The sequence below is a fragment of the Helianthus annuus genome, chromosome 9 (genome assembly GCF_002127325.2).
Source record: "Helianthus annuus cultivar XRQ/B chromosome 9, HanXRQr2.0-SUNRISE, whole genome shotgun sequence".
NCBI classification, from domain to species: domain Eukaryota; kingdom Viridiplantae; phylum Streptophyta; class Magnoliopsida; order Asterales; family Asteraceae; genus Helianthus; species Helianthus annuus.
The window spans coordinates 186844567-186860274 of record NC_035441.2 but is presented as its reverse complement, the minus strand read 5'-3'; the positions used below and the strand labels follow the sequence as shown (position 1 = coordinate 186860274).

Here is a 15708-nt window from a genome sequence, read left to right as displayed (position 1 = left end):
TTTTGTGCTTCTTCGCATTCTTGAATGCGATTGGCCGGTACCTCGGCGGCGAAATCAGCTAAGACTTGGCCTTTAATCGCGGGGCGCGGTTTATAGTGCAGCGTATGCGCGCCCAGCTCGATTGCCCATTTTGCTAACCTCCCAGAAATGTCAGGTTTGGATAGAATCGGGCCGATCCTGTAATTGGTTAGCACCGTGATGACATGGCTTGCGAAATATCGTCGCAACCGTCTTGATGCATGTACCAGAGCTAATACCAATTTCTCCATTATTGAATATCTTGTTTCTGGGTCGTTGAGCATCTTGCTGATGTAATAGATGGGTGTTTGAAACCCCTCCCGCTCCACTATCAGTACCGCACCTACCGCGTTGTCTGCGGCAGATAGGTATAATATGAGTGGTTCATCCTTGCGTGGTGCGGTTAGAGTTGGGAGTTGTATCAAACACTCCTTCATTTCCCGGAAGGCATTTTCGGCCACTGCGGTCCACTGGAATTGTTCTTTCTTTAAACAGTTCCGCAGGTTCTTGATGAAGGGATAGGACTTAGCTGCATGGTTGGCTAAGAATCTATTTAGTGCGGCTAGCCTGCCGGCCAGCCGTTGCATTTCTTTCATCGTTGAAGGCGATGGCATGCGCTCGATTGGCTGCACCTTTTCCGGGTTTACCTTGAATCCATCTTTGGTTATGATGAATCCAAGGAATTTGCCTTCTTCCATTCCAAACGAGCATTTCCCTGGATTGAGCTTTATGTTAACGCTTCGCAGAGTTTGGAATATTCGTTCAATATCAGTGAGCATGGTATCTTCCTCCATGCTCATGACGACTAGGTCGTCCATGTAGATTTCGACACTTTTGCTTATTTGCCCGCGGAAAGTGTCGTTCATCAGTTTTTGATAGGTTGCGTCCGCGTTGCGCAACTCAAACGGCATTTTTGTATAGCAGTAATTCCCGGTGGGAGTGCGGAATGCCGTTTTGTCTTTATCCTCGATTGCCATCTGTACTTGGTGGTAGCCTTTATAGCAATCGAGGAAACACTTCCATCTGAATGGTGCGAGGTTGTCGACTTTTTTGTCGATTTCCGGAAGTGCGTAACAATTCTTGTGACATGCTTTGTTGAGATCTTTGTAATCGACGCACAGGCACCAGCCCCCGGATGGTTTTTCTACCATGACTGGGTTGGACAACCAAGTCTGGTATTTAACTTCCCGCAGGATGCCTGCGGAGAGCAGTTCTTCCACCTGCTGGTATTTAAGTAATGTTGCGCAATTTCACGCGGGACCACAGTCATGGTATTTAAGCAATGTTGCGCAATTTCACCGGCTGGTATTTAAGCAATGTTGCGCAATTTCACTTGGATCACCGGCTTAATACCTGGCATGGTATTTAAGCAATGTTGCGCAATTTCACGCGGGACCCCAGTCATGTCTGCGGGTGTCCACGCGAAAATGTCTTGGTTCCTAAAAAGAAGCTGCTTCAGGTGCGCTTTGGTGTTGGGGGACAAGGCGTGGCTCAACTTAACCTTTTGTTCTGGGTATCTCGCGTTGAGAACCCATTTTTCTGGTTGGTTGTTGGGGGTAGGCCTTGCTATCTTGGTCGGACGTATTTCGTCCGACATCATGACGTCTCTGCGTGCGTAGATTATCGCAACCCCCGTTTCGGTTGGGAAACCGACCGCAGAGTGGGGTACGGACGTAATTATATTGAAATCACCTTGGGATTCTCTCCTAAGGAGCACGTCATATCTGGAGGTATGAGGTAAAACCATGAAGTTTACCTCTTCTGTTCGTGTGTGCCTTCCGCTGGTAAGGCACACAGGAAACGTAATTTGGCCGAGGGGAAAGACAGTTTCCCCTGCGAACCCGGCCAACGGGTAGTCCACTGCTTGCAACCGATCTTTGTCCTCCTGATCGAACTGGTTGAAGCATTGCTCATAGATGATATCTGAAGTACTGCCCGGGTCGATGAATAGACGCTCGGTGCAGTAATGAGCCAGTTGGCCTGTAATAACGACTGCGCGTCTGTAGCGCGGGCCGGCTCGGACTTTTGGAAAGACGACTTGCTCGTCTTTCCAGTCATTGTCCGGTCTTCTCGCCGCCTTGCACGGCCTACCCTTACCTCCGTTGATCATGTGGGTTGAGGCCACATACATGGTCCTCTTCCCTGAGGAGATGCCTTCGCCATGAGGGGTGATGCCCTTGGTGGGTTTCTGCCCACCTGGCAAAAGATGTTGTAGTTTCCCCTCTTTTAAGGCCCGCTCAATCTCCAGCCGGAGACTGATGCAGTTGTTTGTGGTGTGGCACGAGTCCTTATGATACTCACAATAGAGAGTGAGATCCTGATTTTTCTTGAACTTCATTGGTTGGGCCGGTCGCAAGAGCTGTGCGTCCGTAAGAAGGACTTCGCTTGGCGACACATTGATCTCGGTCCAGTTGCGGTCCCGAGAATCTTTCTTTGGTGCCCGGTTGTCCCGTTGGGGATTGTGGTTCCTTAGGTCAAACGGGTTGGTCCGCGGCAAGTATGGCTTGGAAATGTTGTCGCGATTTCCAACGTTCCGGTTGCGTTTATTGTTACGCTTGGACCCCTGGTGGGAGGTTTCGGCTTGGGGCTGTGCCTTTGACATATGCGGTTCAAGGGACCGCTTCGTCTGGGCATATGTCTTGACTGCGGCCATGACATCTTCCCATTTTTTAGGCAAGCCCTCCTTGCCAGAGATGGTCATAACCATCTGCTTGTCCCTGACGGCTTTGATGAAATGGTTACGTGCCATTTGATCTGCCACGTCACCTATTTCTAGGCACTCTTTATTGTATCGGACGACGAATGCTTCTAGAGATTCGTCTTCTCTTCGCCAGATATTCATGACGTCCAACGAATCACGTTCGTGACGTCGTTGCTGGCTAAAATGGGCGAGGAACTTCGCATGCAAGTCCTCGAATGAGATCAGTGACGCCACTGGCAAAGAATCGAACCAAGCCCTGGCCAGACCTGTGAGGGTCTGGGGGAAAAAATTGCACCAAGTGGGTTCATCCCACTGGCCGTTGCATCCCGCGCCCATGAAAACGTTCATGTGGTCGTCCGGGTCGGACGAACCGCTGTATTTCCCCATGTTGAATGGGAATTTTGTTGTGGTGACATGAGCGTGGGCAATTCGCGGGGCGAATTTTGAGTTTTCGGCCGCAACTTTTGTCCTGTAGGGCTGGTTTTCAGGGCGCTTTGCAGCCCTGAGGTATGTGTTGCGTGGATGAGTGGGAGGAATATAGTTGCGTCCTCCCGGTCTGCTGCTGGTGTCATGCGAATCCCCACAATATGTATGGTCGTCCGGGTCGGTACGGCCATAACCTTTATACTAGGGCAGCGGTCCCAGCCGGCTTTGGATGCCGGAACTGCGGTGGACTGTGGATTGCCGCCTATTACCACCTTGGGGGCCTAGGCGGCTTTGTATTGGTCCTCTGGTGCGGGACCCATATGAGGAGTCGTTCTCGTTTAATGTGCGGACCTTACAGTAAGAGGATCCGCGGTCCTCACGCCTGCTTCTGGAGGCTGGACGTGAGGGTGTCTTGCCGTCGTATTGTAAAATACGACCCGCAGGTGTGGTTGGTGCCGGGGTAGGCCCGACCTGTATTTGCACTTCAGCGCAAGCTCTGTTATATGTTGCGGCCAGCAGGGCGGCTTGCTGGTCATACCAGGTGTGAGGGTCCATGTCCGGAGGGATCACAGATGAGTACTGTGATAGGTCGTGTTCGAACGTTAGGGATGGACCTCTTTGCGTGGAGGTGCCAATGTGGCCCGGATTTGGGTCTGGGGGAGCTGTCCCCGCATTCCCTGGGTTGGTGGGGAGTAGATTATCCTCGGTAGTGTTGTTTTGGTGATCAGTCATGATTTTTTGAGAGGGAGAAGGATGGTTGAAAAAGTGCAAAGAGTAGCGGTGGGCGCCAATGATGAAACAATGGTTAACCGGGCAGGGTTAACTCACTGGTCTCGTCAAGAAGGGTTAATCCCTTCCTCTCGAGGATCGCTGGCTGGTCACCAGTGGGTTGATCTCCTGCACAAGGAAACAAACCGTGACTCGTAACAAGGAGGATGGGGTGGGGGGTGCTCCTTGTTACCACTCTCCGGCGTGAGAATCAGTAGTCTGCTTGGGAAGCAAAGTATGATAGTAGTAGTAGTGAGAGAGTTGTGAAGAGATACCTCAAACCTGGTTTGGGGTTGGTATTTATAGCCGAGGAGTGAAGGAGGAGGTAGATGGATAGACTGACGGCGTGCTGCACCTTTGCAGGTGTGTCAGACATGTCGGCCGGGGAGGCGACGCCACGTCAGTCTGCTGCTTACGTAGTCCTGACAGGCGGCTGCCATTGGTGCTACTTGCTCTGTGGTGTCAGTCCCACTTGATGAGTAGACAGGGTGCGGTGCAAGCCGCATCGCTGTCTGCCGTAACTGTAAATGTTCCCGCGTCCTACTCTTCTAATCAAGAAATACGCGAGATGCGGTGCCAGGCCGCATCGTTGGCTGTGGTGACTGTTGCTGTTATCCAGCTTTTCTGTATTGATAGAAGTGTTCACTGGATGTGGTGCGGGGCCGCATCGCTGTGAATACTTCCGTTTTCATACACCAGATGCGGTGCCAGCCGCATCGCTATACCGTTCTCATATTCCAGGTAAGTCCTCCTCCATCACTGGACAGATTGGATTCAACCACTGTGTCTATGCGTTCCCGCACGGACATAAGTAGGTTGTTAGCTAGTGGGGGTTTTGATAAGGGTAATGGTCACTCGCGGTCAATGCTGACGCGAGATCTGGGACCATACCCCTTCAATAGTTTTTTATTATTTAATATATTATAATAGTTTATTATTATATTTACTTTTAATAACATATTTTTTTTTAAACATCTATTTCATTTACCTTTGTTTAATAATTGTTTTTTTTTAACATATTTAAATTTATCGATTAATTTGATACTTCTTTAATAAATTACGTTTATAACTTTTTTCTAAAAATTTAAGTATGTAGTTGTGCTTGATTTCTTTCACTGACATTCCGTTATAAGTTTTGTTAAAACGAGGTTATACTCAAAATAAAGTATTTGTTTGGTATTATAAAATGGTATGATAATAAACTAAATCGTTCTAATTATTTGACTTTCTAAACAACATGTTTTATTTTCAAATCACGATTGTTTTACATTATCATTTGCTCGATTTTACCGCAATACACGATATACAAAAACTAGTTACTATAAATATCAAGTAACCGTTTAGTGGAAGTAATGGGTTATTTTACGTGCACAAAGGTGTAGGTTAATAGGACATGGTGCACCCATGTGTAGGGTGGGAGAGCGTAGCTGTCATCAAAACGAAACATGCAAAGCTTATAAATACCATCACATGTCTTGCCCCGCATTCACTCTTCTCCTCAACCACTTCACTCCCTAAACCTAAACCATTTTTATTTCATTTTCATAATCTTTTTCACGTATTTTTCAATCATGAGAACTTAATGAATGGTTCGGACATTTGTCTCTGAATGGTTATACATTATACAAAGTCTGAACTGGTTAGACATTTGCATCTAAACGGTTAAGCATTATACTTGCTCTTAATAGTTCAGACCTCTTACTAGTTTAACACTTAGGGGTTGTTTGGTAGCCTTTTAATGACCATTCAGATGCTACCTCTTAATGGTTTAAAACCTCTGAATGAATAAGAGGTAACCTCAAGTCTGAATGGTTAAGAGGTAACCTCTGAATGGTAAATCATCACATGTCACATTCTTCTACCTTCTCATTGGTAAAATTCTTAACGGTTCCATTAAGATGTAGCCTCTTAATGACCATTCAGAGGCTACCAAACAGCCCCTTAATGTTTCAGAACTCTTACTAGTTCAGCACTTACCCATTCAGAAATTACCAAACACCTTTGCTGAACAATTTTCACATTTATGAATGTGTATTGATGGATTAATCAAAATATACATAGCATCTTCTCCGATAATATTACACATTATGTTATATATAGAATAACATGATATTTTACATGTGGACATGTGAAATGAAAATATAGATTTGACCTCCAGATGGTTTTCATAATAGTATCGACAACAGTTAGGAGACCATTTAATTTCAATGACTGGTTGGAAGCAACCACATTGTAATATTATGAGAAATATTTACTTACTATATTTATCACAAAGTTGAAAATACAAAAGGAAATAAAGTATATACATTAAAACCACCACAGTTAATAAAGTAACCGACATTTAATTACTATATTTAAGTGAAAATATATGAAAGTGAATTTAACTTTGTGTGTTTTGGCCTATTGCATCGACCCCAAAAGGAAATAAAGTAACCATACACATAAAAACACAGTTTTTCGGTAGCCAAATGTACCAAGAACCAACATTTCCCTATGTGTAAAGTCTCATTGAATAGATATCCAAATCTATTAAAGGTTAGATTCATGAAATCTTTATAAGATACCTTGGAGATTAATTCCCAACTAAATTCCTTTATGATAAAGAAAACAATATAAACGTTTATTCTTGATCGTGTTTTAAGCAAAAGAAGGCGCTAATTAACGGTAGTCTACAAGCAATGACGGATCCATTAATTATTTGCTAGAGGTGCGGATGAAAGGTTCAAGCATATTTTCAAGATGTGCGGTCGGGTGTTTTGCCTAAAAAAATATATTTATTTTTTTTCAAAGGGTGCGCTCGCCCACCCATCAAGACACATAGGTCCGCCCCTGCCTACAAGATGGTCAACTTAGACGTATTGATCGTCTTTGGACATCAACCATAAACAATTAAACATCATAAACGTTATAATCATATCATACCCAACATAAACAAGGTTCTTTAGTGGTACTTTTTAACAAATGAAATCGATAAATAGATGCAACCCCCATGAACACAATCAGTTGCTTAAATGCACGAGCAACTCTTTGCTTTTATTATACTTCGACACACGAATTACAAAGAAAAAGACTTCGACTTGAAAATGTAGCCAATTAAACAAACTTGATGCGCAAGCTTCGGCTCAGTAACTTCTAGCTCCATCCCAACATTAACTCAGCTCCAGTCACATCCCAGCTTCGACTCATCTTTACCGGTCGTGACCCACGTCCACGAGCCATGGCCCAAGCACCACCCGCGGTGGCTCACTCTTCTTTGCTTCCCTTGTTGCGGCTCTTACACACTTCTCTTCTCGACACTATTTGACGTTGACTTTTAATATTTTTTTAATATTAATAACACACAAAAAAAAAAAAGGAAATGGTTCTTGAAGTTGAACGTTTATGTGAAGATAATAAGTGTAGACATTCAACGTGTAAATATATCAACGGTGCATATCCATATTTATTATTACCGTGACAAATAAAACGTAGCAAGCACCTTTTAGTAGTAACCACGCAACCCCACGCTCATATTTACAAAGCTTTTATCATGCACATATATATGTCGAACCAAAACTATGATCAATGATCACCCATACATCTGTATCTCTTTAACTGCTTTTATTGATCTTGTACCAACATTTACGACCCATATTAAATGCACCATCTTTATATAAACACTTCTGTTTTGCTTCACACTCACACATTTTCAAACAAAGACTTTTATGCTCATGGGTTCCAGAACCAGAAAGCTGTCTTGGGGGTTGGTTGTTGTAGCGGTGGCTTTTGTCATGATCACTACAGGTGAAGCTCAAGACTCCACCTCGTTGGTTCCGGCTATCATTGCTTTCGGTGACTCTGCCGTCGATGTCGGTAACAACGACTACCTTCCCACCATTTTCAAAGCTAATTATCCACCCTATGGCCGTGACTTTGCTAACCATCAACCCACTGGAAGATTCTGCAATGGCAAACTAGCCACTGATATCACTGGTACTTATTTAGTTATTAGATACTCCTTATTAATTGGTGTTTCAGATTTTTTTTTTCTTTTTTTTTTTTGTTTAAACAAATCTTTTTAATCCTGTAATTTGTGGGACTTGAAGTCTTGAACCCCTGATGTTCTGAAAGATTTTTTTTTTTTTTTTTTTGTTAATGGGCCACCGACCCCATTGGTATTTAATTTAGACGGTTGATTTTTGGAGGTTGATTTATCACTTGAGTGTCTGAATTATTTTTATCTGAACTTTTGAAATTGAAATAAGTTGTTTTAAATAATTTGTTTAATATTAATTATTTTAGACTAGCTTTCTAATAAATTAGAGATTTTTATGGAGGTTTATAGATTTGTTTTATATTTGTCTTGGCGTTTTGGTTTGTACTATAAATTTTGCTAGGTGATTTGCGATCCTTTTCTGTCATTATCTTGCTTTGTTTTCCCTCTCTTATACGACTAGTATATGCTTTAGATATATGTATTTTTATAACTTTATAATATATAAAAAGATAAAAATGGTATGTCGAGCCGACGGTCACATAAAATGTATTTACAAGTGGTTTTATGTATAATTTGTTATAACTTTTGTATATAACATAATATATTATTTAATTACTTTTATCATAAGTTTACATGTAGCACTAAAAATGTAAATATATTTATAATTTATTAAATAAAGTTATATAAATAACAGTCTCGCGAGTTTGCTTGAGCTCGACAACTAAAGCTCAGGTCTAGGCTCGTTTATTGAACAAACTTATTTTTAAGCCTGATCTCCTTTTAAGGTCGGATAGATTCGAGCACCTTTATTAAGTAGCTTACAAACAACTTGGCTCGTATACATCCTAGGTTTTGGTAACTAAACTACTAATAAAGTACAAAATCTAAATGTTTGCTCATTACTGCAGCTGATACCCTGGGATTCACTACATACCCCCCAGCATATCTCAGCCCGGATGCTACCGGGAAAAAGCTTCTGATCGGAGCTAATTTTGCGTCTGCTGGATCTGGTTACGATGATAAAACCGCCTATGCAAGCGTAAAATCACCAACTCTAGTACCTCATTGGTGCCACACTACTCACACACCCATTATAAAAAAAAAAAAAAAAAAAAAAAAAAAAAAAAAAAAAAAAAAAACTAACAGTCAATTTTATATTTTGCAGCATGCAATCCCATTATCACAACAACTACAATACTACAAAGAGTATCAAGGCAAGCTAGCACAGGTTGCTGGAAGTGCCAAATCAGCATCCATACTTAAAGATGCATTGTACTTGATCAGCGCGGGCAACAGCGATTTTGTCCAGAATTACTATGTTAACCCTTTTATCAACAAAGTTTATACGGCTGATCAATACGGATCATACCTTATCGGAATCTTTTCAAGCTTTGTTAAGGTAGTTTTTTTTAAACTTTTAATATTCTGTCATCAATTCTGTTTTGAACAGTTGCAGTGTCAGTTTATTAATTAGTTTGATAATATTTTTTTTGATAATTGAATTGCAAACAAACAACAGGATTTGTATGGGTTAGGAGCGAGGAGGATCGGAGTGACATCGCTTCCACCGTTAGGGTGCTTGCCCGCGGTTAGAACTTTGTTTGGGTCCCATGAAAAAGGATGTGTAGCTAGTTTCAATACCGACGCTCAAGCGTTTAACAAGAAGGTGAATGCAGCCGCAACACAACTCGGAAAGCAACTTCCCGGTCTCAAGATTGTTATCTTCGATATATTTCAACCGCTCTATGACCTCGTTAAAGATCCTGCTTCTCATGGTAATATAATTGGATTGAAAATTTGAATTCAAAACTTTAATGGTTTTGAATCTTTTAGCCTAAATTTGATGATTGGTGTTTGCTTGGTTGTTTCGTTAACGTTAAAGTATAGTACACAGATGGTCCTCGTAGTTTACCAAAATCTTGGATTTGGTCCCTAGCTTTCCAAAAGCACATGCATGACCCGGTGGTTGCACTTTGTAACGCATTTAGCATTTAGTATTCAACTTTGTCAAAAGTTACATGGATGGTCCCTATGGTTTGCACTTTGTAACACATTTAGTCCCTAACTTGGACATGTTGAAGCCTTTAGATTTGTTGGTTAAGGACTAAATGTGTTACTAAGTGCAAACCACAGGGACAATCGTTTACTTTAGGAAAGCTAGAGACCAAATACAAAATTTTGGTAAACCACAAGGACCGTCCTTATACTTTACTTTTAATTTTTATCTGTCCAAAGATTTAAATTTTGGTAAACCACAAGTATGTTTTTTTACAGCTAATGTTTTTTTTTTTTTTTAAGGGTTTTTGGAGGCAACAAAAGGGTGTTGTGGAACAGGAAGGGTGGAGACAACAGTGTTTTTATGCAATCCGAAATCGATAGGTACATGTAACAACGCGACTGAGTACGTGTTTTGGGACAGTGTTCATCCTTCTCAAGCTGCTAATCAAGTTCTTGCTGATGCTTTAATCCTCCAAGGGATTACACTTATCAGTTAAATAATTACTATTGCACTCTTTTCTTAAACTTTGTATAATTCATGTACAATGTTTGTTTGATTATGTTTCTGTTACTTCAACTACTGTTTTTCTTACTTGTGTATTCAAAACACATGTAAAAGTCTTGTTTCAAATTTCTTATTGTTTATCAATTACATCTTATTTATAAATGTTCTATTCGTCCTGATCAGTGGCAGATCCAGAAACTTTTTCTAGTGGGTTCGTTTTGGTAGACTCTCACTAAATTTTTCCATATCATACAAGATTTTCACTAATTTTTTCCATACTGAGTGGGCTCATGTGAACCTACAAAACAGGGCTGGATCCGCCACTGGTCCTGATTCGAATTATTAGGATACTTATCAACTAAAACATATACCATGATGATGGATGGCCCAAGAGCATGCTTTGTTTGCTCATTTCCTTTTTGAACTTTCTTTTCATATTTATGTATGTTTAAGGGGACCATATCATGTGGAAATTAGTTAACAAAAATCTAGTAGGTGATTGTGAAAGCCGACAAGAAACGATTAAACAAGGTATTAATTCATCTACCGGTATGATAATCGATAGTTTCTTTGTAGTGTAAATCATTTAAATTCTTTTCGGCCTTTCGTCATATCACTTGCATTTAGAAGCGGCAAAACAGACAGGTCGGGTAATGGGTCAAAATGGATTCGGGTCAAAACACAAGAAGTGGCAAAACAGGGGTAATGGGTCAAAATACAGGTCGGGTAACGGGTCAAAATGGATTCGGTTCAAAACACAAGAAGTGGCAAAACGGACAGGTCAGGTAATGGGTCAAAATGGATTCGGGTCAAAACACGTAATTTTTAAACTCATTTACAAGACTTTATACGAAGATCCCACTTTCGTATTTACATGCATTTGTTTGTATATTCATCGAAACAACTAAACCGATACTGACCTACACATCCCACTCTGAGTTACCGGCAGGCTTGTCTACTAAAACAAAACCATCAACATCACAATCACAAGAACTTTCTTTATTCGCTAAAACTTCTTTCCGAACCTTCTTTTCCTCCAACTTCTGTAAGTTTGGTACCTTATAAGCAACGGGGGGCTTATATCGTAAGGCTAAAAGCGTTTGCAAGTGTTTCGCTTGTTCTTCTTTATGCCAAGCCAACGACACACTCATGTACTTTCCATTGTAAAAACAACCTGTGATATTCGACAAAGATCAAGTTGATAATCATAAAAGTCGATAGGAAACAATTAAACAAGATGTTAAGTCGTTGATTACCGTTAAGAAAAGCGATAGCTTTCCTTGCTTCTTCAGGTTTGGAGAAGCAGATGCATGCCATACCGCTGCTAACACCGTTTCTATAACTCACTTTAACAAAAGTGACATTACCAAAAGCACCAAACACTTGTTTAAGATCGTTTTCGGTTACAAAACTAGCAAGATTTCGCACAATCAGATTTGAAACGTTCGGTTTCTGTTTTACATGAGAACGCCTTAAAAACTCCGCCCTTTGAGATTTCGTCATGGCCTTTCCAACAAACCATTTCTTCGTACCTGTTTCAAACACAAATTAATCGCTACGAAATCTTCATAAACGTAAACAAAAGAGGATGTTCTATGAAGGGCTGCAAACGAACCGAACGAGCACGAACAGGACCGTGTTCGTGTTCGTTTGTTAAGAAATATATGTGTTTCGCGAACCGTTCACGAACACTTATCGAACGAGATTTTATGTTCGTGTTCGTTTGTTAAGGAAACGAACTTGTTCGTGTTCGTTTTCGTTTGTTTGTTAATTTTAGGCAACGAACAAAAACGAACGTTGACGAACACAAACGAGCACAAATTAATGTTCATGAACACAAATGGAAACAAATGAACACAAACAATCGTTCATGAACAAAATATATAATACACTAATACTTATTAGATATTTAATTTGTCGGAATTTTGACGTATTTAAATATATATAAAAACTAAAAACACTAATGAACTATCGAACACAAACGAATACGTTCACGAACATAAACGAACAAACACGACATCTGTTCATGTTTGTTCATTTAACTAAACGAACGAAATTTCTTGTTCGTGTTCGTTTGTTTAATAAACGAACGAACACAAACGAACTTCCTGCCGAACGGTTCACAAACTATTCGCCGAACGTTTGGTTCGTTTGCAGCCCTAGACTTCTATGTTATGTTTCTTTACCGATTTCTGCACCATTTAGACCATCGATGGCCTTCATAGCACTCTCATGCGACTCGAAATTGACAAATCCGAACCCTCTTGACTTCCCTTCCGCATCATTCATGATTACCGCACTTGTGATCTTTCCATATTCTGAAAACTTTTCTCTCAAAGAACTCTCGGTGAAATCTTTATCGAGATTCTTCACATACACGTTTGTAAACTGAGGTTCCTTTCTTTCGCTTTTCTTCAGAAACTTCGCAACAGTTCTAAACAAGAAAACATTGAAAGACAAGCCATAACATTATATATATATATATATATATATATATATATATATATATATATACTACAGGGCCGGCTTTGGGCCTGTGCGGGAGGTGCCACCGCACAAGGCCCAAAATATCTAGGGGCCCAAAGTTGTTTAAAAAATATATAGTTCATATTTATAATTATTAGGTTAGAAAAGTACAAACAAATTCACCCTTTGGTTCAGTGGAAGCGGCAGTCCTTCACATACTGGCTATGTCGGGTTCGAATCCCGTACTGATCTTTTTTTTCTTATTTTCCTAATGTAGTGTTTTGTTTGTCTTTGGTCTTTTTTTTCTTATTTTCCTAATGTAGTGTTTTGTTTGTCTTTGGGCTAGTTGTTTTGTTTGTCTTTGGGCTTTCAAAGAGCTGATTATATGAAGGCCCATATAGTCACACTAGTTCTAACATTGATTGTTTTTTAGTTTTAATTTTAATTCACATTTAAATTTGGGGCTCAATAAATTTGTAAGTTCTTTCAATTATTTTCTACTCATTTAACCATTTACATAATAAATTTTATATGTTTTTTTTAAATGTGTAGGTTTTCTATTTCTCATTTAACCATCTATAATATAAACCTAGAAGAACTCAATATTAAACTTAGTTCTTCTCCTCAAAGGATTCAAGTGTTAGTTATTTTTGTTTGTCTAGAGGGTGTTGAAACTAATGTTAGGTGTATTAATTTACTTGTAAAATAAAAATAGGATTTATTATTTTAATCGATGCTAGCAGTCACTCTATGAACATGGATAATTATGATACATTGAAATATAGAGAAGAATCGGCATGGTTTATAAATACTTGATCGGGAACTTTACATTCAAAAATGGTAAAAAGCCTCACGATTCGCTTAAGTGATGTTTCAACGTAAGTTTGTTCATTTTGCTACACTACTTTTGTTTTGTTAATTTTTGTAACAATTATCGTCGTATTATGATTTATTATATATGATTGATGAGTTTATATTATAGCAAGGGGCCCAATTTTTTTTATCTCGCACGAGGCCCAAAAGTTTTTTACCATTTTCAGAGACGGCCCTGATATACTATATATAATCAACATCATAATCAAGAAAACAAACATGTATCAAGATTACTTACAAAATCTTTCCATGAAGAACAGACCCGTTCAAAGCCGAGAGAGCACACGAAGCCGAATACTCCGAACAAAACTGAATAAACCCAAAACCTTTACTCACTCCATCACCATCTCTAGCAATCTTACAAGAACTAATCACTCCAAACACCTCAAAAACCTCTTGCAGTTCAGCATCGTTAACCGACGAATCAAGATTCTTCACAAACAGATTCCCAATTCCCAGTTTTCTCAACACAGGATCCCTCTGAACCCACATTAGCCTGATGGGTTTCCCTCTTAATTCAATGTGGTTCAAACTATTCAAAGCAACAGCAGCTGTCAAAAAAAAAAAAAAAAAAAAAAATCCCAATAAAATCAATAAATAATCAAAAAAAACTAGCAAAAGGAAGAACTTAATTATGTAAGTTACCGTAATGAGGGAAGTAGAAATGGATGAAGGCATAACAAAGGGATTTGTGGGAGAAAGGGTGTCGAAAGAGATGAATGTTGTGAACGGGGCCGATGATGGAGAAGAGGGTGTAAAGATCGCGTTCGGTAACATGGTGGTGGAGGTCGCCGGCGTAAAGTGAGAATAACCGTGGTGGTGGGATTATGGGAAGATGAGTGAAATTCGCCATTAGAAGAAATCTTTGATTTTGAGAGCAAGAAAATGTAGTGTGAGAGTGAGAATCAGTTATTCAGTTATGATGAATTCATCTTTATTTATAGAGGAAGTTGATCAATTTTTTCTGCAAACTGCTTAATTCTTATTTGATATTTCCCACTTTTTCATTGAAAAAAAAAGAGTTGATTAGGTTTTTCTAGTGGTATTCAAAAAACTCGTGGCTCGTAGCTCGCTCGAAAAAAGCTAGAAGAAAGCTCGACTCGAAATTGGCTCGGTTGTTAACGAGCAAGCTCGGCTCAGCTCGGTTTGTAAACGAGCCGAGCTCGAGCTTGGTCTGGCTTGGCTCGTGAGCTGGCTCGATAAGGTTTACATTCTTCATTTTTTTGTCTCATATCGCTTAGAAAACAAAAACTAAGGGAGTATTCCCCTTATAAAAGAAGGTAAAGACAATGTACAAAGTGAATTAACTATTTATACTTGTATATTTAGTCATAAGGTTAAATTAAATGTCAATTATGACCCGTAGTCTATGAAAAATTTATTTTAAGAGCTTTTTAAGTAGTAATTTTTGCGGTTTTTTTGTTAGTTCGAGCTAGATCGAGCCGAACCGAGCTAGCTCGAATCGAGTTCGAGCCGAGCTCGAGCTGGGTCTAGCTCGGCTCGACTTGACTCGTTTACAGCCCTAGGTTTTTCGTCACATATGGTTTGTCAAAAATCATTATTTCAGTTTATTAGTTTAAAAATTGCGATTTCAGTCCCTATGGTTTCATTTTCGTAACTATTACAATCCACCCACTCTAACATCATCCAGTTACTCTGTTAGTTTATTTGAAATGACCTTAATGCCCCTGCTATTAAACTTAAAATGAAAATAAATAAATAGTTAGTTACGTTTTTCGTCCCTGTGGTTTGTTAAAAGTAACATTACAGTCCATTAGTTTTAAAAATTGCCAAAACATATCAGCGCACATAACCACTAGACCATCATGACTTTTGTGAACAATCAATTTCAACTTTGTGGTTAAAAGTGTATTGCAACTGATCATCTTCGCAAATCAGAACCTAAATCGAAACCCTAACACTTTAATTGCCAAATTAGATCAATCACATGTAACAATCAAAGTAATAACACTTTAA

The 15708-nt window shown here is 39.8% G+C and overlaps 2 protein-coding genes across 2 annotated transcripts; one reads left to right on the top strand and one right to left on the bottom strand.

Moving 5' to 3' along the window:
- The first annotated feature begins 7428 nt into the window (after positions 1–7428).
- Positions 7429–10559, top strand: LOC110880185 (GDSL esterase/lipase APG). The gene is made up of 5 exons (XM_022128768.2): positions 7429–7885; positions 8798–8928; positions 9055–9288; positions 9409–9664; positions 10188–10559. Exons 1-5 carry the CDS (start codon positions 7618–7620, stop codon positions 10382–10384), a joined length of 1086 nt encoding a protein of 361 aa, XP_021984460.1. The 5' UTR covers positions 7429–7617; the 3' UTR covers positions 10385–10559.
- Positions 10560–11195: 636 nt separating this feature from the next.
- Positions 11196–14629, bottom strand: LOC110880186 (polyadenylate-binding protein 4-like). The gene is made up of 5 exons (XM_022128769.2): positions 14377–14629; positions 13970–14282; positions 12579–12826; positions 11649–11924; positions 11196–11566 (listed from the first exon to the last, which is right to left on the bottom strand). The coding sequence occupies exons 1-5, from the start codon at positions 14582–14584 to the stop codon at positions 11313–11315; spliced, it is 1299 nt and encodes a 432-aa protein (XP_021984461.1). The 5' UTR covers positions 14585–14629; the 3' UTR covers positions 11196–11312.
- Between the last annotated feature and the right edge of the window lie 1079 nt (positions 14630–15708).